The sequence below is a fragment of the Carassius gibelio genome, chromosome A13 (assembly GCF_023724105.1).
Source record: "Carassius gibelio isolate Cgi1373 ecotype wild population from Czech Republic chromosome A13, carGib1.2-hapl.c, whole genome shotgun sequence".
In the NCBI taxonomy this organism is placed as follows: Eukaryota; Metazoa; Chordata; class Actinopteri; order Cypriniformes; family Cyprinidae; genus Carassius; species Carassius gibelio.
This window is the reverse complement of record NC_068383.1, coordinates 6,585,701-6,613,512: the sequence shown is the minus strand read 5'-3', so window position 1 is coordinate 6,613,512 and position 27,812 is coordinate 6,585,701. Positions and strand designations below refer to the sequence as shown.

General features: G+C 37.1%; 1 protein-coding gene across 4 annotated transcripts in view; it reads right to left on the bottom strand.

Annotated features, from left to right (window-relative positions):
* The window catches only part of LOC128025986 (putative thiamine transporter SLC35F3), a 49,355-nt gene that overhangs the window by 6,683 nt on the left and 14,860 nt on the right, over nucleotides 1-27,812 (bottom strand). The window contains exons 1-5 of one of the 4 annotated variants that reach the window (XM_052612635.1): nucleotides 16,930-17,074; nucleotides 15,962-16,068; nucleotides 12,457-12,630; nucleotides 3,487-3,829; nucleotides 669-888 (exon numbers count right to left, since the gene is read on the bottom strand). In XM_052612635.1, coding sequence (XP_052468595.1) covers nucleotides 669-888; nucleotides 3,487-3,829; nucleotides 12,457-12,517 — 624 coding nt within the window. In that variant the 5' untranslated portion in view covers nucleotides 12,518-12,630; nucleotides 15,962-16,068; nucleotides 16,930-17,074. Of the gene's footprint in view, nucleotides 1-668; nucleotides 889-3,486; nucleotides 3,830-12,456; nucleotides 12,631-15,961; nucleotides 16,069-16,929; nucleotides 17,115-27,812 lie in introns of those variants that run through there. The other 3 variants (XM_052612633.1, XM_052612634.1, XM_052612631.1) reach the window with 3 other exon arrangements.

Here is a 27,812-nt window from a genome sequence, read left to right as displayed (position 1 = left end):
ACAGCTTTCCTCTAACACTCTTTTCCTGCTCTGCCTTTTGTTTTGGTCCGACTCTCACTGTCTTATCTCCTTTGTTTGAAAGACTGTTGAAATATTGTCATTCTGCATTATCATAGATGTCGCAATATTCGTATTACTATCATCTTTCCAGGAGAACTTAGAAATAAACTTGGGTAAATATGAAACCTGTTCAGGGGAAATTTCAGCATAAATATCACAAGCGAGAAATAAGATTGTGTTTTCTATAAATGGAAACCAGCTTAACTTCTACTGCGCCATGAACGTCCAAACACCCTGACTCACCAAAATCTGCACTGCAGTGCCTTTGTGTGTGTGATGTGTGTGTGTGTGTGTGTGTGTGTTCTAGAGAGAGATGGAAGAACGGGAACACATAGAGACAAAGGAAATGTTACACAGCACTTTAGGTCCTTTGAATCGAGAAAAAAACAGGAAATATGAGAAAGGAGGAGCACAAAGGAAGAAGACAGGAAAAGGTTGTAAAAGCAAAGGATTGTATTGTGATGATACTGCTGTGATTAAACAGCAGAAGATATCCAGAGAAAACAACATTGGATATATCCATCCATCCAGTCTTTTAGCAACACTCATGTCAAATAAAATCTTTTCGAATTTCATCCATCTATCTAATGATCCATCCATCCACTCACCCTGACACCCATGAAGCGATCCCGCAGTACGATCCAGGACAGGAGAAAGACAAAGGCTTTGTTACAGCAGAAGAGGGCTGATACATCGGTGCTGTTGATCTTTCTCAGAGCCTGAAGGTACAGGTAGTTTGTCATAATCCACAGCAGGCCGAAAGGGGCCACTTTAGTAAAGAATACCTTCGCCGTCAGTCCATCGTCCCCGAAGAACCGACAGCACTCTCTGAAATACCACAGAGATAAATCAGTGATGTTAATTAACTGTCCACTGCACATAATGCACATTTGATTTGCTTTATGTACACCACCATTCAAAACTATGGGGTCAGTGCATTTATTGTTTAAAGAAATAAACACTTTCATTCAGCAAGGATGAATTAAATTTATCAAAAGTGACGGTTGTAGAGTCACTTTCAAGTTTGGGTCCACTACTAGGAGTGTTGCTGTCAACATTAAAGTGTTTTCTAATTTAAGGTTTTTTCATTTCTATATTTCTATATAGAAATTTATATGGATTTATATTTCGGAATCACTCACACCTGTTCATATGGAAAGCGTTATTTTCATTGTCTTTGTAACTATTTCATATTTACAAAGGTTTTGATAGTTGAGAGTGAACAAACAGAAAATGTATTTTGTTTCTTTGATAAAAATGTTTCTGTGGACCAATTAGATGATCTCAAAATGCTTGTGGTGTCACATGGCATTTTTCCACCCATCGGTTTCTGTGCTTGACAAATATATGACTGTCTGAACAGATCAGTTCAAAGATATTTTGCAATCTTCAGTTTCCCAGACTCACAAGCGTTATTGCAACACTTTCAGGTAAAATCAGGCCAACAGAGAAATTAAGCATAGCTTCCATACAGTGTATGCTGTCTTTTACAGGAAATTAAACTATTTTATTTAAGAAATGGTCTTGTTTGCATTCACCTGTTCACATCTATTTTTTAGTAGTTTCAGCTATTTAATTGCCTGTTAGTTTAATTATGATTATTATTAACATTATGAGTATTATTTGTAAGTTCATTTTGCCGGAGTTGCTTATTTGCTCAGGATTGTTATTCCCTTCATTTTAGACATTGTTTATAAATTGTGAATTCAGTAAAAATACACTTTCCTTTTTTTTTTTTTTTTCTTTTCATTTAAGCAGCCTTTGTACTGTGACGAAAATGAACTACAAAGCCCAAAATGCAATGCATCAAGTGGGAGGAGTCAGTCAGCTGGAGGAAATTGAGTAATCAAATCCATTTAAAACAAGTGTTTGTGCCGTGAGTATTGAGTGTGTGTCTGCTGAGTCTTTGTCTGCTGCACCGATCGTCAGAAGTTTGAACTGCCTGGAGATAGGTGTTTAAAATGCAAAATATAAAGCAACAAAATGGGAGATGACTGTCTTAAGTAAGCATCATTTGCTGTTCTGTGGAGGAGTGCCTGGGTTCTATAATTTCTGCAAGCTACTCCTTTCTCCGTGGTGTCTGGGCCATATGAAAGTTGAATTAGCAGACAGTAGGTGCTGTGAAGTAAAGCCGCTGACAATGAAACTACAAGCTTGAAGTCTACGGTGTTACAGAAGTTTCGCTGGCTGCACAGTGGACGAGTGTTCACATGTTTGGTATGCCATTCGTTTATGAGCTGTGTTTGAACTACGCGGGATTGGAACGCTGTAACTTTGAGTGAGTTTGTGGTGTTTTGGCTGGACTGCAAATCCCCTGATTGTGCATTGGACTCCAGGTAGGCCTTAAAGTTCATTATCTCCACTAAGCTAATTAATCATCAATGACTCTCGAAAAAGATGGGTCTACTGGACATCTAACTCTTTCACACACACACAAACATCAATCATTTCCACTTTAAACTCTTCATTTAAGAACACAATCATTTAAAAGAGTCATCAGAACTGTTGAAAGAACCTTATGTATATGAATGAACGTGATTATAAGTTGATGGGTTATGTTTGGTTCACTTATGGACTTGATGCACTGAAGTAGTGTTTTTGTTTGAATATTTACTGATGTTGTCTTGAGTCATTGACCCGGGTATTATTCTCACTCCCATGGAAGACAAACGATCCATTGATGTTGTCCTATATGGTGTACTAATTCATAAGTTGGTTTATTTTTGGTTGTTTATTGGTTGTGTACTTTAACATGCTTTGAAGCAAGAGATATTGTGAAAGAAATAAGCACATTTGGGTTGCATTAAAGCATAAGAGTAAAAACTGTTTTGCAATTTGTAAATGGGTGGCTAATTTACTGTTCTGTGAAGTGTGATTTGAGTTAACTGCCATAGCCAGAATCACTATGTCACAGTACACCACAGCTGGTGTTTACTCTGCAGTGCTTCTGATATAGTTTTCTCACGCGTGACAAATTGCTTGGGCTTTTATGCATTTTACACAATCGTTTGCTAAATGGTTGGATAAAAAAGCATTTGAATCTACAGTATATTGGGTACTTCCCAACACCTTTTACTTTGGTCTTCCTGAACCGAGCGGAGGGATATTTTCCTTCAACTCGGTTTAAATAAGTAATGAGCCTGCTTCGTATTCAGCACACAGATGATAAAAGGAAAAACCCAGAAAGGACAAGCTGTTCGTGCATTACAGCATGGAATTTCCTCGGTGTCCCCCTTAACAGAAAGGGATTTCACTAAAAAGATTCACCAGATGTCTGTGATACTCACACAAAACCGCTGGATATTTCAGCTGTACTACATCTTAATCTTTTGCTCTGCACCAGAACCTAATAAGCTTCATCTTCTTCAAGGCAATCCCAGAGTGCATTGCTGGATAAACGCCAATCTCACAGGACCAGATTCTTACCTAAACCTCTGTTTTGGTGTCTGTCTCTCAGGACTCTTGCACAGGTGGCCGATGTAATACAGAGGGAAGAAGAGGCAGTTCCACGTGGTGGTGAACCATGTGAGAGTGAACGGTGCGTCGTACTGTTTGAAGGTCAGCTTTGCCAGCTGGGTGGAGCCTGCCCATGATGAGCACACGCACATCACCATGGCCACGCCCCATATTGCTTTTCGCACTTGAACGGCTGTGACTCGAATGCAGCAGTGTAACCGCTGCCTTCCTGCCCCTGACTCCACCCCTGCTCCGCCCACCATCGCCTGTCCATCTGCGTTGCCCATGGCGTTCTCCCTCGGCCGGTCCTCCCCTAAAAGCAAACAAAACTGATATCAGTTGCTGATTTATGAGCTGTTTTATTCACATTTTTTATTATGGATTTGAGCAAACAGTGAACAGACAATCAAATCGCTTGACACTGTAAAAAAATACTCCCTTCAGATATATTAAGTGCCATAAAACAGCAGTAGGATTGCCCTATTACTACTCCATGCAGTGCAGTGCAAGTTTTCAGTGATGCAGTACACATTTGGATGCAGTGTTTACAACTTGTAGAAAATCTTTTTTTTATTTCTTTAATATAAATGCGAATGTAAAATAAAAATGTAGGTTTCTTCGTTGAACAAATTTGAAATGACAGCATTTATTTTTGTAACATTATAATTGTCTTTGCTGTCAATTTTCAGCAGTTTAATGCATCCTGCTAAATAAGTATTATTATTTTTATGTACTGACCTCAAACATTTAAACGTGTTTAAAACATGTTCCAGTGCTACATGCGTTTTTCAGCCTCAAATGACATGATGGATGTTTAATTTTATGCCTCTCACCAAAGGTGACGCATCACTTTCTCACCAGCATTTCCTAAAACATCCAAAAGGAAATCAATAGCATGGTTTACTCACTTATTTATTTTATAATACAGAAACTTTGAATGACATCTGTCTGGAGTCTCTCAAGAACTGCAGTGCTATTGTTCAGACCAGATAAACACATCTCAAGCTCACCATCCATACATAAATGCTCTTAATGGCTCTTAACAGCCCTTCATCTATTCAGTAATTAGTGCAGTAATTACCCTGCCTGCGCCTGGTGGAGGATTCAATCTGTTTATCCATAAAGAGAAAAAAGTAGCGCTGAAACATGAGTACTCTATGAAACCCAATAAAGAACGATAGATTATTCTTTTATTTACAAGAAAGTATACACTTAGTGTATTTTAAAATGTAATGTATTGCAAAGCTGAATAATCAGCATCATTACTGCTGTCTTCAGTGTCACATGATTCTTCAGAAATCATTCTAATATGCTGATTTGCTGCTCATAAACCATTATTAAAGTCGAAAACAGTGCTGCTTCATATTTTTGTGGAAACAGTGATACCTTTTTAGAAAGCTTAAAAGAACAGCCTTTATTTGAAATAGAAATCTTTCCTAACATCCATTTTCATTGCATATATTACATTCTATCTAATTTTAATTAAATGGTCTCTTAACAGTAGATCATTCTAATTTTCTAGACTTTTAAAGACGCATGGCATAGCAGACACAAGCAGAGCACAATTTCAAATGAAAGACCGTGAGAGCTCGATCATCATATCCATGCGCAGGCCTAATAATATCACAATCTAGCCTGAATCCTAATCTAGCAAGTGATTCAAAGTGAAAGATGATTTTCTCTTGACACCCTCAACAGCCTAGAGGTATTCCACACAGACAGATCCTTAGTAAAGACTGTAAGACGATAGCACCTGCTAAAACACAAGAATTATATAATAAAACAACATTTTGTTATACCATAAACTAGGAGTTTAGGTAGTTTAAGAGATCATAATAATGCTTTCTCCCAAAGTACAGAAGCTTTCTTAGAATCCATATCCCAAAGAGATTCTCTGAACGAACTCAATAATTTGCTGGTGTTATGTAAGATTTTCTTTTTTCTGCAGAGAGCCCTGATTTTGCTTTCATAGTTCATCAGTCCACCAAACTCTTAGCCTTCAAGTACCTGCGCCCCTAGAGATGTGCCTAGAGAAGCCATCAACATCCAGAGTTCAACATAACCGCACGTTCACCGATAGATCAGTTTCTGTTGACAGAAGCTACAGTTTCCATTCAGAAGGAATCAAATAACTCACAGTAAAATTACACCACCCACATGAGGTTGTATGTGTAAACTGATACTAAAGCGTACACCAATCTGTATTTACACACGATCCCTGTGGAGGCTGTTGTCATATCATACACCGCAGTAAATGAAAAGTATTTCTTCTTTGCTCAATTCAACCTTACATTTTAGTCTAATGCCAAACATAAACGATACTTTTTATTGCTATAGTATTTTTTATGTCAGAATATTCAAGGGACTCAATCTCAAACCTCTATAAATGACCCATGAAATGCAAACTGTTCAAGGTGTGTGCATTAGGTTGTGTGATGCTGCCCTTGAATATAAAACTGTCACTGCACTCTGCCAGCACTGTATATGCTTTCAAACCTACCACCGCTTCACAGTCCCCTCATAATGAACTGCTTCTACCAGTGCGTATTTAACACGTGGGTAATTATCTAAAAGCAGTGGACGTGTGTAGTAACCATGGAAACTGATAATCAGTATGATGTGGATAAAAAAAAATCTCTGAAGACCCGATCACAAATACAGTCCTCAATACACAAGCTCAGCAGAAATTGTAAAGAAATTTGCACTGTTAGAAAACAGTAAATAATTATAAATAAATACCCAAAGTAAAATGAGGAATTAATATTATTTTTATTCAGAGGAACCACTGGTTTAGGCCGTCTAAATTCAGTTCCGGTGAAATTCATCTCAATCTCACCTTCAGATTCTGACCCCATAAACCTTAAGTCTTTTCCTTATGTTCCAGAGATTGGTCAGCTAGCTAGATCATCAAACTCTAATCAACCAATCAACTCCTACACCAAAGAAGACCAAGCTAAGCACTTTTCAGCCAAAACCAGAGCTACATTGATTAACACTGTTGAGCCGAATCTCAGGAATGAGTCCAAGAACTACATTTCCCAGAGTGCACCAGAAGCAGCAATCTGGCTGCTTGTCACCTGTTGTCATTTTCACTGATTTGGAGCACCTGTTAAAAACCTGGAGTTCCTCAGTCATTCAGATAAACAAACTTCACTGAGAAGACACTCCAAGTTCAATTGTAGTTTCAGTCCAAAGACGCCAATGGTCAGTGAAATGTTTTATTTACTTTCATGGTGTTTGGAATGCTGTATAACATGTTGAAGCTATGTTTTAATTGTAATTTAATTGCTGTGTAGATTGTTTAAGTGACGCATTGCAGCATTGACTTGTTGAATGGGTTCTTTATTCCACGTAAAGGCTGAAATGACTAATTCACCATAGAATACATATGTTTAATTAAACATGTAAACAATTAAATTCATTATAAATGTTAATTAAAATGTTTAATTGAAATGGTAACATTTGTTCTCTGTTTTTGAAGGTTTACAACCTAATTTAACGAACAGACCAATCAACTGACAAAGCCAAAATAAAAATAAATTGAGCTGGAAATTTGAGTCGTCCATGTGTCCTTTGGACCTTGAACAAGAGTAGGACTTGACAAACACAATGCATTCAAAACAATGCTGAATGTGGAGAAAATAAGCACATGATTCGGCTGCCAGAAGGAGATGCTAATGTGACTTTTATCATGTTGTCATCAATGAAGTTTCTGCAAGGATACTCTGTGTAATTAACAGTAAGAGAAGGTCTTCAGAAGGAAGTCTTCAGTCACTGATGGAGTCTGAATCAGAATTTCACTAATGACTAAGTCTTTGACCGTCAAAGCAAATTTAAAATGATTAAAAGGTTGTAAAGAAAACCTTGTGTAATTTCTGAAAGACTAAGTTAAGAGAATAGCCATTTAATTTTTTTTTTTTTTACCATCAGAATGAGATCATCCAATGGACCACAAGAAACAACAATAACGAATGATATCAGAATCGTGGACTTTTTAGTTCGCACTGCCTCACAAACACAGAATCTTTCAGTTTGTCTTTATATTCAAAACATTTTCAACTTTTTTTTTTTTTTTTTTTTTTTTTTTTTTTAATTTGAATTACTGTTATAGACATGTAATAACAAGTAAGCCTGCTGGTTGGCCAGAGACAGTTAACAGGATAAATGCTGATCCTTCAGAATCACAGATTTCAGGGGTCTTTGGTATCAAGAAGTTTGTAAACGTAATAATTACTATTGGAATGTGACTCGATAGGGTCCCCAATTTTAAAAGTAGCATTAGCATTTGTTTCTCTATGCATGAATAATTCTGAAAAGGCTATTTTGAAGGCACCATAGCTTCAAATAACAGTTCTTTTTGACAGGGAAGATTAAAATCTGCCTGCGCCAGAGGCTTGATGCTGAATCAGGCCAGTGAGTGTTTCTCACAAAAAGCATTTCAAAATGAATCGACGTGTCAAGAGGAGCTCAGACAAAGTGCATCGGCAATGAGGGCAGCGGTCAGAGCTCAAAGTCTGAAAATGCCACGAAAGTTCAGCCTCGAGGACGTGACTGATTTCAATCAGAACTTCTGCGACCCAGACTCAGCAAAAACTGTGACAGTGAGTGTCAGGGAATGCCATTCGGTAGGTTCTGGTTTAATGAGGACACAATCTGAACCCATAACCTATGGAAAAAAAATATTAAGATTTAATGAGTTGTCTTTCACCCTTTTTCCTATATTAGCCAAAATATGCCTTCAGTCTCTAATTGAGAGTCTTAATGTATGACCCATGATAGGATCTGCAGCTATGATTAGTTAAGTAAAACGCTCTTAAAAATTGTGAAAAAAAAAGTGTCTTTATTGGCATCATTTTATTGTTCCAAAAAGAACTTTTTAACATCCGTGAAACCGTTCCATTGCTCAAAAGTTTTGTTTTTTAGGGGAAGTTTCCCTTTTTTTAATGTTTTTTTTTATTAAAATAATAAAAAAATCTTTAAGAGTTTAGAACTTAAAAATGAATTTAGTAAAAAAGGTAATTGCAACTTTTTATTACAATTCAGACTTTTTTCTTGCTATTTTTCTTGCTTTTTCTAATTTCAGACTTTTTCATCGCAGAACTGCATGTTAACACAAAGTTTATTTCTTGCAATCCTCTGATTATATCCTATAAGTCAAAATTGTGAGAAAAGTCTGAATTATAAAAAGTTGTGGTTAATTTTTAAAAACCTGTGGCAGAGCTTCTATAAAAAAAACTATAGACAATTACTACTACTACTACTACTACTAATAATAATTACAATAACACACAAAAATAAACTTTAACTGGAATGAAAATGGGGGGGGGGGGGGTGGACTATGTTTGCATCTTGATACTAAAGCACTGCAGCTGTCTTGTGGAAGACATTAGGTCTGATGATTGTTTGGTACAGCTGTATGACTGCCACAGAATATGAGCCTATTGTAGAACAGATGCACAGATTCCCTATTCTAGCATAATGATGTGACCATATGCATTGCTAAACTCATAGCGGATAAGTAATTATTAAAATTGTTATTTTAAAGTCACATATGCCTCATAACTGCACACAAATCCAGAGCCTTTTCCTTGCCCATGTCTATCTCTTTTTGAATGCATACATAGTCTTTGGTAGCTTTCTTCCCTCCTCTGTTTGTCTCTGCAGTGCAGATCTCGCTTGCTGATAAGTGCCAGTTCTTTGTAGTGCCAACTCTGCACTGAGCTCAAGCAGCATGAAAGAGCACAGTCTCCTCGATCACACACGCACTACGGAGCAGGTCCATGTTATTTTGTAATGGCATCGTGAGCGTGTCTGGGACATCGGTGCATGACTTCAAACTGTTAGAGATAAAATATGAATGTGTTGCCATCTGGGTGATGGTGGTACAGCTTTACAGTGCAGCATCCCATGGATTCTGGCTCAGTTTTTAGTGGATTTCCCTAGATGCATAACTAGGGCTGGGACAACGCGTTGGGGTCATCGATGACGTCGACGCAAAAAATATGTCGACGCACAATATGCGGATCGATTCGTCGACCTGTTTATATCTCTCTAAAAAACATTTGCAAAACGTTTACCTTATGTGCGCTGAATATATGCGATGTCCGGATCAACATTCTGTCCAACGTTATATAACCAATCCAGGAGTTTTTCTGCATTGATCTTTTTTGGCGGCTGTCAAAGCCTTATTTGATCGGTGAGTGATGTAGAATAGAATGAGTGCTGCGCCTGACAGGGCGCGTACGAGAGAGAACCCCGGCTGCGCGCGCACTCAGTCTTCAAACAACACGAGCGCTTCTTGATCTCTCTCTCTACCTTGTGCATATTAATCAAAATCATTAAACACGATAGAAAAAGGGTGAAACACCAAAGTTTCACCCGCGCTCGCGCACTCACAGTCTTCAAACTACACGAATGCTGTCTTGGGCGCTCTCTCTCTCTCTCTCTCTCTCTCTCTCTCGTGCATATTAACAAAAATCATTAGACACGATAGAAAAAGGGTGGAACGCCAAAGTTTCACGTGGCGCATTCTGAGATTATTTTTTATATATATATATATATATTTTTTTTTTTTTCAATGACAGGCTGCTGGCTCCCACTGTTATTTTTATTTTTTTTGGAAAAGCACTCTCTGTATTAGCTTAAAGCCCTCAAGTTTACATTGGTTATTGTATTCTTTCAATTGCTCTAAACAAGTATTTTGGGTTACCTTTTTTATTGATTGCTAGACATCAAGTTGTTGTTATTTTCATCTGAAAGCAGAACTTTTTTCAGTAAGCTAGGCCCTATGTGTTCAGTAAGCTTGTTTCAGTAAGCTATGTGTTTTCAAGGCTTCAAGGTTTTATTGAATGCTATCTCTATACAAGTGCAAAGTAATGCATTCTTAGTCGGTCTTTTATTTTGTAATTTTAAGAGCAATAAACATATATTGCAATGTTAAAGGTGCCATATGCAAAAATGGAGGTAGAAATATTCATAACATGACCTACACGCATCAAAAGAATGAGAAGAAATAAGGGCGATGATGTCATTTAAAAAATGGCAAGTTATAGTGCTGCAGAGATCTCAACCTTAATTAGCATTACTAGCCCTGGCCCGACAGGTGACGTAATACCAGTTTCGGCAATAGGAGGCGGTATGCGGGCAACATATTTACCAGCCAACCTGCAATACACTAATAACTTGCACGGCTTGTGGGCGTGTACTTGAACCTGATGTCAATCGTGTGGAAAGTATAGCACACTACTTCATTTCAGTTCAGGTAAGAGAGCGTCACCCGCTACAGGGAAACAACCGCGCTTGGAAACACAAATCAAATCCGATAAGAAAAGGACCAGAGTAAACATCAGCACTGCTTTCAATCGCTGGAGAAAACTGATGGACCTGAAAGAAATGAGGTTCCACTCCGAACTTGCAACATTTCTTTTGGATTGGTAAGCTAACGTTAGATGCTGTTAGTATTTCGCTAGAAGTTTGTTTTATATGTTTGTGTATTTGTTTTCGGGAAGTTATAACATAGAAATGTATCGAAGGCTGTTCGATAAACATGCTAATGTTAACGATGGCTAATCGTAGCTGCGTTTGATAATTAGCGATCTATAACTTACCCGTTGTTTTATTTCATAACTAACCTGCTCTGTCTAGTCTGTTGGTCTCCGTGTCCTCTTTGCTTCGTGGTTTTTCTGATGTGTGGCGTGAAAGCGTGTGAAAAGGGTCAATTGCATGTGTCTCACGGTGAATGCTTGAGAGTTGGCAGCTCTGGTTACGTTGGTTGGCGCTAGCTTTGATCAGCTGTCTGATGTTTACCAATGATGTTGACAGAATGCTGTCTGTCAAATTAATTTAATTCAAATAATGTGTATATACAACTCAAAATGTAATATGAACAAAACGAATAGGAACATATTGACTGGTAAAGGTGAAGGGGAGTAGCTTGAAGATGTCATGTTTCAATATCACTTGACATCACCCAACGTTGCGTCTGGAGGCAAAACGTCCTCTTAGGCTTCGGCTATGGCTGTGGGGTTGTTGTGAAGGTAGGGGCGGAGCATAGAGACTATGCCGTTTCTCATTTGTTACTCTAGAGTAGACCAATTCACTTTATTGAGGCATACTGCCCCCATCTGGTATGGAATGTGGAGTATGACTTGATTTTTTTTTTTTGCCAGACATGACAGATGGCACCTTTAAGGAATTCATGTTTTTTTTTCATTCAGATATGTAAATCAACATGTATAAATTGTTAGTAGTCAATTAATGGGGAGATAATTGAAATCGAATCGGTCTGAAAAAATTAATCCTTAGATTAATAGATGCATCGAAAAAATAATCTATAGATTAATAGTGTAAAAATTAATTGTTTATCCCAGCCATATGTGTAACATATCCTGGAAGGAATATACCATGATTAGAGGCATGCTGTCAGTTACAATGCCATCAATGATTTTAATGGACTTTTTATTTTGCCTTGTCTTGACGATTGGTTCGATTCATTTCCTTGAATCAATTTAAAACTCTGATTGAATGATTTTTGTTAACTCAAAAATGGAAAAAATCAGTGTTGATGTGATGGTTCCTTACTACAAAGAAATTTAGAGAAAATAGGATACATTAATACAAAATATTGTCAAATGGCTGAACAAATTATTATTACTGAATAAAATTATTTTAAAACAAATTATTATTACTTTTATTCAGCCAATTGACAGTAAAGACATTTATAATGTTACAAAAGATTTAGATTTTAAATAAATGCATTTCTTTTGGATTTTCTTTTTATTAAAAAATCCTGAAAAAGTTGAAAATTCAGCTTTGCATTCACAGAAATTGTATATTTTACTATTATTATTATTTTTAAATATTATTTTACTGATTTTCTTTAAATGCAGTATCGGTGAGCAGAAAATACTTATTTGAAATAAATAAATGCATAAATCTTACCAATGCCAAACTCCCAAGCTGTCCAGAACTGATAAGAGTGGCAGATGTTTTTCTGTTGCATGATAAAGTCCTTCAGAAATTACCATTCATTAATGCTGACAGCACCATATGTTTTCTAGCTCGTTGTTTGGGCTCTGTGGCAGTGCTGTTCCAAGTTTGTATAGAAGACAATCTCTCCATATGCAATTAAAGAAAGACATTATTCAGCAATATACAGCAAGACACACTCATTTAAACACATTGTTGCAGTATGTCCAAACATTCTAATCACAGTAAGACCATATGCAGATATTTCATTTTGATATTTACTTTGCAAATTCATTCTGCGAAGCTGGGAAGACATTTGTATGTGCTTGTGTCAAAAGATGTCCATGAAAACAAGTGGCTTTAGAGTGTGAGTGTGTGTGTGTGTGTGTGTGTGTGTGTTGGTACTGCAGGTCAGTGAATCCTGCAGTGTCCAGCTAGAAGAACAGATGCCTGAGATGTCACACACTGTTGTGACCCTGCTCACGGCTCATGGACATGACAGAGAGAAGCATAACCGTGCCAGCTGCCCACTGTTTGCTTGTGTGTGTGTGTGTGTGTGTGTGTGTTTGTGTGTGTGGCTGCGTACTAGTACAGAGCATCAGAGGCATCCAGTCGTGTGGATTTTTTTTTTTTTTACAGATTGGTTCAGTGGATCTTTCTGTAGGTTACATCATTACACCAGTTGGTGGGCATACATTATGAATGAGCCGTTCTATTATTCACTGATTAGTTCAAAAACATGAATTACTTTGTTTGAAAGATTATTCACCCGTTCGTTCACCAACATAATGTAAAAATGAACTGTAGTCCGATCAGATTTTGAATCATCCCTGTATATTTGATTAATTGACTGACTGATTCCTTTTTAAATCTGTTTACCACAGATACTTGTTCATTGATTAATTCAGTGACTCGTCTAACAACTCTTTGTAAATCAGTGACAACTATCTATACAACTAACAATATTTTCTGGAAACTGTCATACAACTACCAACAGTTTGGGGTAACCAAATAATATTTTCATATACACCTTATAGTCTATCCCAACCCCTCTATGTCCCATTCTCCACCGCAGCCTGTAGATCCTGCAGAAGAAAGAGCTTCTGACTGGAGTCACGCCAGCATTCCTGCTCAAGATCAATACAAAAAAGTCCCCTGCTGAATCTAATTGATGAGCTAGTGCTGCAGGTGTCTCTCCAAACAGAGCTTTCCACACTACTAATGTACTGACCGTGTGAAGTGTCCAAGTAATCTGACAGTTAGACTTCGACTTAAGTGTACAATACTAATCCAGCTCAGTCTGCAAACACTGAGACAAGTGTGCCATCAATAAAATGCTGTCTTGCTAGATGCATAAAGTCCTGTTCTTGTAAATAAGAAACACTTCAGGAGAGTCAAGGCTATCCCACGACCAATTCGTACATATTTTACGAGGTGGCTTATTCGTACGAATTTGTACGACCTCACTCGTACGATTTTATATGACCCCACTGACGTTAAGTTTAGGGGCGGGGTTAGGTGTAGGTCATTCGTACAAATTCTTACGAATTGTGCAACTCGTAAAATACGTACGGTTTGCCAACAATCGTATGAATTTGTACGAGTGTGGTCGTACGAATAAGCCACCTTGTGAAAAATGTACGAAATGCCGTGAGATCGGGTTAGGAGAAAAAATTATGGCAAAAACAACTAAAAATGAATTCCTTGAATAAACAAATCAAGGTTGCATTTAAAAAGAAAGAAAGAAATTTGCAGTAATAGACTCAAGATTGATATAGTAAAACTCCAGTAGTTGGTGACTGTATTTTTGACAGAATCAATTATCAAGTTCAAATAGGCCTTTACTGATTCATTCATGAACACTACAAGTGGTTAGTGAGCCACTGAATCATTCGCTCAAACGATGAATGAATCACTCCTACTCTGTATCGATCGGAGATGTTTAAAGCATTATACAAAATAAATACTGTCTGTAATAAAAATTAAGTATTTAAATATATTCTGTACATAAGCTTATAATTTACTGTTGGAATGAAAATATATCAGACAATATGAAATGAATAATAATTTCCCCAAGCAAAGACTTTCTTAATATCTTTAAATCAAAAAAGAAAATGTAAACATCTGAAGTGAAGCGAAGATGAGATCTCTCCCACTAACTAGTGTAGAGCTGAACAAGAGACAGAAGCACCCGTTTCCCACTCATGCAAAATGTCTCTTAGTCAGGATTATGTGCATCCAGACACAAACGTATCACAAGCAACACGCAAGTTATTCTTAGACTGAAGCTCTGTATCTAACTGACTGATGTCAGACAGAAAAACAACTCACAACAACATGGATGTTTTGTGCCCCGACTGCTGTGAAATATTTGATTAAAACGCTTCAATTAAATGGCTGGATATGTACCAAAAACCAATTTAAACAGCCCACTGGCTTCCAAACAGGGACGCAGAGTTCTTATGAAAGCCAAGATGTGAACAGACAGAGTTTGGCAGTGAAGGCATCTGAGTCACATCGGTGTAATGACTCACTGCAGGTTTATTACAGCCTCTTACTTCTGCCACCCTGTATTACATTTAGTGTTTGATGGAGAAACGGCTCATGTTCTCAGATTTCTCTGGCTTAACGTTCAAGCTGTACTTCTAAGTAGGCTAATAACTAAACACGGTATATCTCCATATAGCAATTTGCTTTTTAAATAAAATGGATTCTGCTTTGGCTAAAACTGAACTTGGGGATTTCTGGACATACAGGGCTCCAAATGTGAAGATGAAAAGAACAAATGTACAACAGTGATCTAACATGCATTCGGGGAAACTGTTTGTGACCAGTGTTTTCCTGCAAACAAAAATGAACACCGCGCAAGCCATGACTCCTGATTTGCAAACAAACACCTTTCACAGTTTCTTACTAATTGACTCAGTCAAAAGAATTCAATGGGTTATTCAGTTAATTTGTGGATTGAATCTGACTCAATCAGTCAGTGAATCATTCACAGATGTTCACAAATAACTCACTCACTGAACTGCGAGTCATATTTTTTTTATGTACAATTCGAAATAAATCAATAACTGTGCTCGTTAGACTTGCATCTGTGTATTTACTGACTGGTTGTTCATAACAAATGTGTAACATTCAGGTTTCTATTGGATGGACGAAGAAACAGCCCTTGAATTTCAGTATCTGACCTCAAAGGAAGCCCAAAAGGCCCAACAAATCTCTGAACTGCCAGCATAAAGCTTTTAGTAATCGTAGGCCTAAACCACTGACCGCTGGGTCTGAGCCAAGGCTGAAACCAAAGATCAATGAGTGTCAAACATCCCACCTCAAACATACAGTAGTCCAGAGTATAGCAGATTCTTTATATTCTACATCCGCCTCTGAGCCAGACACTTTGATCAACAGTCCATATACTGTGAATTTACAATATGTGTGAAAAGAAATCAATTAAACTATCCAAAGAAATAGTGATTACCAATAACAAGCGCGCATTGGTCTCAGAAGAATGAGTTCATCAGTGAGTCAGAGTTGATTTGTAGTCCATTTCTCCAGCTGGTGCTGGTCATCACTTCAGATTGGACCCTTGGAGAAGATGGTTACTCATACTATGAAGTGTGCATAAATGAGATGTCAGGGTATGTCAAAACTGCCTGCCACAATGTTCTGAGTCAAATCTTCACAATAACTGCTGATATTTCTCCTGTGCTCATACAAGTTTGATACAGACCACAAAACCTGAGGAAAATGTAAAGTAATAAATGTAGCAGTTTAGTGAAGTAGGGGGTCAATTAATGACAGTTCTATGCATACAAACAGCATGTGAAATGTACAAAAATATTGGGAGTTTCAAAAAAAAAAAATAGTTTCTGTCTGCATTAACAAGTAGAGGCACTTTTTACATCATCGTCTAGAATTAAGGACTTGTTTGCTGTGTCTCAGTAGAAACAGCAGATTATATACATCCTCAAGAAAATAGCAGATAATCAGATAATCTCTTAGTCTTAAAACCTCATCAGAAATATATATTCGTGGTAATTTTGAAGCAATTACAATCAGAAATCCACTAGGATTTTAAATGCTTTGAGATATAAAACTATTTGGATTGATTCTAAATTATGATAGCAACAAAAAATCATATGTCTTTAGGATTTTTCGAATTCAGATGTTTTAGCATCTGATGCACTGTAACCTCAACAATGATCTGTTTATATTAATATTCCAACCATAAAAGGCGCAGAGAACAACCAAACATCTGTACTGGTGATGCGCATAGGAGACCGGTGTTTCTCGGTGTTTATTTTTATGCAATTTTTTTCGCATGCACTATAGTTCGATTTAAATTTCATAGACGGTTTTAACGCAACAGAGCAGACTAAGTGCGCGTAAGGAAAGCAGATCGCCCTACAGAACGAGGTTGAATCGCGAGTCGTGTTGCGCACGTACCTCTCACTTTGGTCAGGGTGAGCACCGGGCTGTTACAGGCGGACAGCGGCGCGACCCGGGCCGAATGTTTCTTCATATTGACGAGCTCGGACAGACGGAGCTCAAGCCGCATCGACTACATCCCTAAAGCTGATAGTGACCGAACTGCTCTCGATGTGTCGTGCGCCTCCTCTACCCCTGAACTGTGCTCTCCCCTCCCACTAAACACTCTGCGGTATCCTCCCGCATTGTCCACGCGGGACAGCCACGGTGCTGCAGTTCATTTATTTTGCCCTATAGAGGTTTGTACTCTAGTTTTCACATTGGTACTGTACATAAATCTCAGCAATGATGTTGATTCTGACAGCTGCGTCGCTGTACTCCAACATATTAACCCCCTTTATCTGTAAATGTAACCAAAGCCATATGAAAGTTTATCCAAGAGAAAACGAACTAAAAATTATTTAAAATGAGGAAAAACATAGAAATGGCAACCTCAGAAAATAATTGTGAATTAATTAATTATTTAATTATATTATTATTATTAATTATATAATACTAATATAATTATATTAAGTTAATGAAAATGTATTATTTTATTTCAGAAATAATATTTCTTTAAAATACTGCTTCTATTTCTTCATCTGTCAAAATACCACAACAATTAGTTAATCGTTGCATGTGGAAATAGGTTTAAAAAAAAAAAAAAAAAAAAAAAACTACCTTAGAGTGCCCCTATTATGGATTTATAAAAAAAAATAGCTACATTTAATGAGCTCCAAGTGAATAAAAACATCATGCAAAGTTTAAATCAGAAAGTGCACAGTGTATAAAGTTATTGTCTCACAAGGAGTCGACTCTGAATCATTGAAACGAGTCGATTTTAAAACTAATCCCAAGATGTTTCATGGCGACATCAACACAAAACATTAGAATATTCCCCGCCCACATGTTGGTCTTTTCAGTTGTTATGAATGAAATTGCAAATTCATTCTTTGACACTAGTTGCCACTTTTTGGAGCGGTTAAAACAGCCGTTTCTTCAGTAACGATGTGCTCATAAACCCTGCTTTATCAGGCATTACAGTCATGATGCAGACCAATCACAGTAGATTAGAGGCACATGGAGGGGTTTAGAAAAATTAATCGTTGAGCTAATCGTTCAGGAAATATGATAAAAAATAAATGAATATTATAAAACAATGAGTGTTTTTTACATTGCATGCATGTCAACCTGTTGTTGGGGAGTCGGGACTCTCAAAACCAAAATATGAACCATTAATTACCCATAATATATAATATAGGCTAATAAATTTATTTTAAACTATTTTTTTTATTAACTTTAAAATTCAACAACAACAAGAATACATTTATTTAAAATATTACTTAAATGTTCAGTGTTAACAATCTGAATCTGTCACAGAAAATAACACTACTATAATAATCTGTCAAAGAAAATATCAACAATTTGTTTACCCTTAAATGAGGAGCTACCTAAAACATTTTTATTTTTGTTTTTATTTTCTAATTTAATAATAAAAAAATAAATTTCTGTGAAATGCTGCTTTAAACTCAATTTTATAAAAATGTTTGAAACACCTTGGACAACAAAGTGATCAAGGAACTTCCCATCCCATCTTAAAGGAATATTTATGCACAAGAGCAATAGGGAGAGAAGGGGATCAGGAGAGAGTGTGGTACTGTTTTCTTCCTCCTCTGAGAAATCACCTGAATTATTCACCTTCCAGAACCTTAAAAGAAGATTTAATGATTCTGGCCCTTAACTGAAACTAACAAGAGCTAACCTTATCCCATTCACCTTTCTGCTATCGCTCTCTTCTGTGTCATTTACTGGATTTCTGACCATTTTCCACTCCTATTCTCCACACAGCTAGGCATGTGTTTAAAGTTGAAAGACTGCACATAATTTAACACGAACATGGACTATCATGATGGAAACCAGAACAGGATCTCTGGAGTGGAATATATATATATATACCTGTGATCAATCATGAGTCACCTATAGGTCACGCATTGCTTTGGCCTTCACATGTAAAATACTGCAGATAGCGTCGTGACAGGGTATTTTATAAGGCATTCTTTTTTTGACATTGTGCAATTCATAATTTTTTCTTTGAATGTCATGATATGGTATTGACATTGGATTAAAGTTTAGTGCATTAGAGAACATTGACACAAATCATATGACAGGGCCTTAAAGGTGAAGTGGGCAATTGTTTCAACACAGTGTCAAAACAGACATTCAGCCCTCTGTCACTCATTGTTTAGAAAAACAGACAGTTCACCCAAAACTCACACCATTATTTGTGCCGATATTGTTTCTGACCCAGTCAGATCCATCAAATTAAAGAGGTAATTTGATGAAATTTCATTGCATTGGTTTTTGAAACACAGCAGCTGCTTTTGCTTGTGTTAAACCAAGTCTCTGCCATTCCCACACAGAACATCCTCCTTGACAGCAACCAGTCTGGTTTCAGAAGTGGACATTCAACCAAGACTGCCTTGCTCTAAGTTGTTGAAGAGCAAGGCAAGAGTGGATTCCAAATCTTCAGTACTTATCTTCCTGAATCTGTCCACTGCTTTTGACATGGTTAGCCACCAGATCCTCCTGTCAACCCTATTGGCAAAAGGCATCTCAGGAACTGCACTCCAGTGGTTTGAGTCTTACTGTACCTATCAGATAGGTCTTTCAAAGTATCTTGGAGTGGTTAGGTGTCCAAGTCGCAGCATCTAACTACTGGGGTGCCTCAGGGCTCAGTTCTCGGACCACTTCTCTTCTCTGTCTACATAGCATAATTAGGTTCTGTCATTCAGAAACATGGCTTTTCCTATCACTGCTCTGCTGATGACACTCAACTCTACCTCTCATTCCATCCTGATGATCCGACGGTAGCTGCTTACATCTCATTTTGTCTAACAGACATTTCTTGCTGGATAAAGGACCATTACCTTCAACTCAACCTGGCCAAGACATAACTGTTTGTGGTTCCAGCAAACTCATCACTTAATCACAGTTTCACCATCAAGTTAGGCACATCAACCATAATTCCTTAAAAAACAACCAGAAATCTAGGAGTTATGATTGATGATCACCTGACTTTCCCAGACCACATAACTAAAAATGTTCTGTCCTGCAGATTTTCTTTATTCAACATCAAGAAGATCAGGCTCTTTCTTTCGGAACATGCTGCACAACTCCTTGTTCAAGCTCTCATTCTGTCCAGGCTGGACTATTGCAATGTTCTCTTGGCAGGTCTTCCAGCCAGTTCTATCAAACTTAAAATTAATCCAGAATGCGGCAGCAAGATAAATTTTTAATGAGCCAAAAATAATTCACGTCACGCATCTTTTTATCAATTTGCAATTGGCTACCAATAGCTGCTTGCATAAATTTCAAGGCATTGATGTTCGACTACAAAACCACCACTGGCTCTGCACCCCTTTATCATTTATTAGACAATTATCAAAAGCAGACCTCTAACCCTAGCTTGCTCTGTTCTTTTCTATGCTATCTGTTTTCTTTTTATAAGCACACAGCAGAAACTACCATTATTTGAGTGGGTAGAGGGAAGCCTTGCTTGGTCACGACAGCTTATCTATTATTTACAACACAGAAAAGAAAAGAACAAACTCAATTCATGAACATGCATGTGTAGGTCAAAGGGTTCATTCTCACAGGTCCAGATGTCTTTAAACCAATACTTTTAACATTTATTGAAAAAATATTCAAGCATAACTAATGAATCCAGTGAAGAAGAGGGAAAGAGATAGTAATATGGATGAGTATGCAAAACATCAAACATACAGCATCAACCTCCTACACTTCAGTACCCACAAAACCCCTCCTAAACTCAAATGTGTGGGCATAAATCTGCATCCCTATCATCTCTTTGCTGTGTTTGGTGATGGTTGGTGGTGGCTTTTATCCACATAATGTCAAAGAAACAGTTCACAAAAAAAAAAAGTTATGAAAAAAAAAAATTGTATTGTGGTATTAGTATTAACCAGCTGTTTTCAATATTGATAAAGTTTCTCAAGCAGCAAATAAAAAATAAATGTCCATATAAATATTAAATCAATCAATTTAATCACTGAAATGCTGTCATTAACATTTGAGGTGAGAAAGACTAAACAGTCCTTGGGACAGTTATTGTACAGTAATGGCAGCAATTGTACAAGCAATCAATTGTATTTCTAAGCTTGAAAAATATGGTTAGTCTCACCAAATGTCAAAATGGGAGTCACTGTAGTGCAAAACAATTAAAGAAGCATTTAAAAGAAAATCACCCTGAAGCTGACAGTGACGATCATGGACAATCAAACTCATCTGTAGTGCTGCTCTTCCTGATTTAACATGATACAGAAGTGGCCACTGATCTTTGTTATAATTATTCCTTCAGGACAGGTCAAAGATGAAACACACTCCAGAAGAGGAAGTTTTTCCAACCTGGATGAAAACGTGACTTAAAACAACAGAGAAACAAAATTCTATCAAAACTGATTGATGATGCATGCTTTAATATTCATAATTAAATATTAAGGTAATGCTCTGCCACATGTTGAGTGGAAAATAAATGAAAGAAGTCCAATAAATGATGCCCTGAATGATACTCTCACTAATAACAACAACAACACTAGGCTGGATATCTGCTGAAAGACAACAAGAAATGAACAGTGTCAACCTCATTTAAATCAATATAGTTGTTATAACAATTGTTTATATAAGTAAAGGAAGTGAAGTGACATGTAGCCAAGTATGGTGACCCATACTTGGATTTTGTGCTCTGCATTTAACCCATCCAAGTGCATGCAGACACACAGTAGAGAACACACACCCGGAGCATGGGCATTGCTGCACCACCCATTGAGCAGTTGAAGGTACGGTGCCTTAGTTGTTCAAGGTCTCACCTCTGTCCTGGTATTGAGGGTGAAATAGAGCGCTGGTTATTTGACAATTCCTGCTGGACCTTAGAGTCAAACCCACAACCAAAGTCTAAATCTCTAACCATTAGGCCACGACTTGCATCTTTTCTTCAAACACAACACTACTAGACACAGTTTTAAGAAATCTCTGACACGTTAATCTTCAAATGTTTCAGCTTTTATTGCATAAAAACTATAGAAGGAGGTGAATCATAATTGCACTGTCTCCATTACTGCGGTTATGCTCAGGCAAACAAGTAAAGCTCTCAAACATGGAGCATAATCTAATACAAACACCCCCATATGCATTAATACAGAATAGCATTGTGCTTTCTGAGTGCAACAATACAGTTATCATCTGACATTTGAAAGGAAATGTAATAGGTACCATATTTCTATTGTTAGTCCTTTTTGGTGTAATATTTTTATTTTGATCTTCTGTATACCAGTGTTCTCACCTTATGTGAAAAAAAACAAAAACATAGTGGGGTCATCATTATATAACATAATGCACAGCAGATACAGACTGGTTAAAGACTGTAAACACAAGGGGGATATCTAATGGGTGATATCAATAGATGGTGTGTAATGTGATTCTATACTAAAACAAAAGATAGATTTTAGTTCAGTCCAAATCAGTGAATCATTGAGTGAATCACTTGAAAGCTGCAAGAACATGTCCAGGTCATATTTTAGGTCATAAATAACAAGAAAACAATAAGAAAGTATACTTTGCTCAAAGTAAAGTAAAGCCTAATTCAAACTTTTAGCAGTGTTGGCATTAAATCACTTTCTCGCCGATGGATGCACTGCAGTGAATGGGTGCCGTCAGAATGAGAGTCCAAGCAGCTAATACAAAAATAAAAAATAAAAATATCACAATAATCCACAAGTAATCCACATGACTCCAGTCCATCAACTGACTTCTGGTGAAGTAAAAAGGTGTGTGTCTGAAAGAAACAAATACATCATTAACACACTTTTTTTTTTTTTTTTTTTTTACTTAAAATTATTGTTGCCCGGTAAAATATGAGTCCTCTATCCATAAAATTGCGTTCACCAGGGTAACCCATTCACTGCAGAGGATCCATTGGTGAGCAAGTGATTTAATGCTACATTTCACCAAATGTGCTGCGAAGGACAAACCTACACATCTACATCATGGATGGCCTGAGGGTGAATACATTTTCAGCAAACTTTCATTTTTGGATCAACACATCATACAGCATTCAAATGGCACAAGAACATTGTAATCTTTCAGAACCATATCAAAACATCATGAGTGATGATTTCAATGCAATCACACACACACACACACACACACACACACAAAAGCACAAACAAAGAACCACTACTAGATTTTATATTGACTGATAGAGCAGTAGGGGGCGCTGTGGACTCACTGTATTGAGTCTCAAGAACAATGATTGTACACTAGGAGATTAATAGAAAAAAGTTGTCTCCGCTTTACTGTAACAGGACAGAGGACTCGCACTGTGCTTTGATATGGAGTAGGGCAGCTTCTGAGAAACAGTATAGAGTATAAGAAGAGACTGAGAGACTGATAAGAATATTTATAGCAGGTTCCCCTGAGAGAGATGTATTTGTATGTTATCTACTTTTTACAGACATATCATTTTCACACACCACACACAATTTTCTCATGAAAAACAAGAAATTAGAAAGAAAGACAGAATACCAAGAATAAAATCAGCACAAAACGAGACATGGGTAGTTTTTGGGGATGACTCTTTTATGTTCTGTTTTTTTGCACACATTTTATAGTGGACATCGGATGCGGTCTCAGACAGCCCATAACAAACTGGCTGCATGTTTATTTTTTAGGCATTTCTGAGCTGGCAGACACCTAGTGCCAGAAACCTAGAAAAAAAGAAAAAGTGAAAACTTCCCCCTTTAACAAGCTATTAGCAGCTATCTGCGTCCTGCTGCTGCTGCGGTTTTCCATTGGGACACACTGTTACCACACGCAGTGGGAGAATCACTGGGTCTAATCAGTCAACCTGACCTTGGATGTCGGTTCACAGGAACAAATGCAGGGATCACAAGAGGGTTTTTTAGAAATATTTTTAACTTGAAACATCTTACTCAACCCATCAAAAGATGTCAAAAGAGCAGAAGAGACAACACAAGACAGTGGCACAGTACTATATAAATGATGAAATTCATAAACGTTTAAAAACATTTAACATTTATTACATGCAAATGTGTTGCTCAAAAAAGGTTGTTAAATTCTGTGTTAATTTAGTTTATTTTTTTAAGTTTTTTTTTTTTAATCTGGATTCTGTATTTTATAATTTAAAGGTGACATACCATTTAAGACTTTTTTTCGGTTTTAAGTGCTATAATCGGGGCCCTGGTGCACCTACCAACCCAGGAAACGTGAAAAAGATTAACCCAGTAACTTTGTTTTGGTAAGCCTTTTTCTGCAAGCGTCTGAAAAAAAACCAGCGTGTCAGGTTTCTCTGCCTTTGTGACGTGGGAAAGGGATCTTATTATAATATCACCGCCACTTTATCTGCACTTTTCACTCACGGTGACATCATTCCTGTTTTCGCAAACTACAACAGTGTACCAGTTCTAGCGCCATGGCAACAGTTCGAGCAAAGCATGCTAACTGTTCTATCATTAGCTGCACAGACGAGCACAGAACACTATTTAGAGTCCCAGACTCAGAAGAGACAAGAGAGCAAGTGGATTTATTTATTTACTGTATATTACGCTGCTGATCTTGACACAGATCAGCAGCATAATATAAACATACACTCCAAAAAACATACACAGACAAAACCAAAATTAAACCCTGCAGCTTATGACAATACACTGATGTGTAAAGACACAAAACGATTGGTCTGTGCAAGAAACTGAACAGTAGTCACTAGTCCATATAATGATTTGATAAAGTGTGCAGTTGTGCTTTAATTTATGTATCCAAAATTTGCAAAATTCTGGATTCCATGGGGTCTTGTTTTTTTTCAAAAACAAAACATAGGCTAATGCTTCTGATTGGATATCCCAAAATCCTTTCATCTTATGTTTTTGTAGCTTCCATTACATATCCCAAATACAGAATGTGAATAAATTATAAATCACTTTGAACTAAATTCAATAACTGTGCACCAGATAACAGAATTTTTGATCACTGGAATCATTTGGACATGAAAGCATGGTCATTTTGATGGAGTGACATTAGCCAGAAGACTGTACTCTTGGCTGGTGCTGATGTGCAATCTGCTGTTGACAGTTTAGAGCCCATCCATAAACGTGAGAAGAAATCAGATGTGACCACAAACTAAAATAACAATGGCAAATCAAAGTCTTAATCTATAATTTCATTTCCTTTCCTTTGAGTCATTCTAATTCTTTAGTGGCATTCTGTCATGAAGGAAAATTAAATGTTGTTTTCCTGTCATGGCTGCATTACCAGAAGGCATTGCGGAAACTTAGGGGGAGAAAAATGAGGAAATTTATGCAATGATGCAGACACATCAGATGAAGAGAGAAAATAAATAATATAACAAGGCACGGAAGGCCTCCGAAATCAATTTGACAGAGCTGGAGTGATGCGAAGGAGGGTTTGCATTTAAACTGAGGTTGGTTAAGTCCAACAGAACAGATACATAACTTGTTCCATTTAGCAGGGTTAAAAATTAAAACAAAGGAATTAACTTGAGTCTAGTGAAACCTGCTAATGTAACTCCAGTAAAGAACTATTTTTTTTTTTTTGGTGAACTATTCCTTTAGGAGATAATGAATCTTAATTATTATATTATTATAAGGGAATATGCAATAATCTCCAGTACTGAGCTCAGCATCGATGAGACTTCAAATCTCTTTTACTGATGCTTTAAAAGTTTATGGCTCATCAGCTTTACAAATATTAGCTGGGGAGAGAAGCTTTTTTTTTTTTTTTTTTCTTCGCTAGAGCTTTATACATTACTGTCCCTTAGCTCTTTGATCTCTATCTGTGCTCTGTTTTTCTTTGCCGTTCAGGATGAGCTCTTTCAACAGTGATCATGCAGGGTTCTAATCATGCATCTAAGGTTGTGTATCCTCCAATGCTGCAGCTGGTGTTTTAGGACTGCTTTCAAAAGAACCGGAGTAGGTATGCCCGTAATCTAACTTGGAAAGTTGAAGAGGAGAAAATCAGAAAGATGCTACAAGCCATCATCTTGTTCTGAATAACAAGCTACAATGGCAAGAGCAATCTGAATCTGAAACTAGACTAAAATTTCGCTGTAGTAGCCTGATTTTACCTTGAACATCAATAGAGACCAAACACCGCACTAGACATGCTTGCTGTACAAAAGTAAACAAATTGCCCTTAAAATGCAACATTAAAGGGGGGGTGAAATGCTCGTTTTCACTCAATATCCTGTTAATCTTGAGTACCTATAGTCTAGTACTGCATCCTTCATAACTCCAAAAAGTCTTTAGTTTTATTATATTTATAAGAGAAAGATAGTCTGTACTGTTTTTTCCCGGAAAAACCAGAGCGACTGGAGGCGTGACGTGTGGGCGGAGCTAAGGAATCATGAGCGCGAGTAGGCTTTTGCCTTGAGAGCGTTTGGAAGCTGTGACATAACTGTGAGGAAAAAAAAACATCATCCAAAACAAACCATGGCTAACAGTCAGATTCAGCGTATATTTATGATCCAGAATCAGATCCGGAGGCTGAAATTTAACAAGAACAGCATCAGCAACGACGTCTCTATGTGGTATGTACTGAAACTGTATATATTTGCTTAGTGGTTTTGGAAAATGACTACGTTCCACTTTATGTCGTCTTTTTTTTTTTTTTTTTTTTTAAGCTGTACATGTGGAAAGTGCAGTTTGATGACAACATTGCATGTTGTTTACTTGATGTGCTTACGCGCCGATAGCTAAGTTAACAACACAGATATTTGAAGCAGTTTTACTCACCGCCTGCGGTTCCAACACACGACCGGGACCCTTTTTCGTTGGGACTGCATTATCCTTAAGAAATAAATGATGTGCAAATCCGACGTCAAACTGGGCCTTGTTTGTAAAACAAGCATCTTCGAAATGCAGGGAACAAACAAAAACACTTGCACAACTCCGTTGATGCTCTGTAAAAATAAACTCCATCCACTGCTCCCTTAATGCTGTTTTTTTTTTTTTTGGTAATCTGTGCAGGGTTGTCTTGCCCTGGCAACCAAAAACACACTTCTTTTGTGACAATTCGGTCTCTCGCTCTGATCAGTGAAGTCTGTTGTGCTCTCAGTGCTCTGCTATACGGGAGCGCGCGCTCTTCCGGCAGACGTGACTTAGGACCCATATAAGGAAATTCCGCTCCATCTAACGTCACACAGAGCCATACTCGAAAAAAATTTTCCGAAACTTGTGACAAACCGGAAGGAGTATTTTTGTATCACTTTTTGCACAACTGGTGCTCGGGCCCTAAATATTGCCATGAATTGGACAAAAGGCAATTTTGTAAATTCACAAACAGCAGCACAACATTAAATAAACCTAACACATGAAACAAACTCTATAAGCCAAATATTGTATTAGCATTTGCTATGAATATGCACATGAAGGAATTACCTATAACATGTTTTTCTAACTATGCACCAATTTCCCTTTCTCTCTGCAATCCTATCAAACACGGAACCTATGTTTGGGTTGCAATCCAGTACTTGAGAACTACAGACTAGATTGAATATCTATTCTGCAGGATTTGGAGGGGGAAAAACTGTTCTTTTTATTTATTTTGTTAAAGCTGTTCATCTAATACTTTTGACTTTTTATGCATTTAGCAGATGCTTTTATCCAAAGCAACTTACAGTGTGTGTGTGTCTATATATATATATATATATATATATATATATATATATATATATATATATATATATATATATATATATATATATATATATATATATATATATATATATATATATATATATATATATATATATA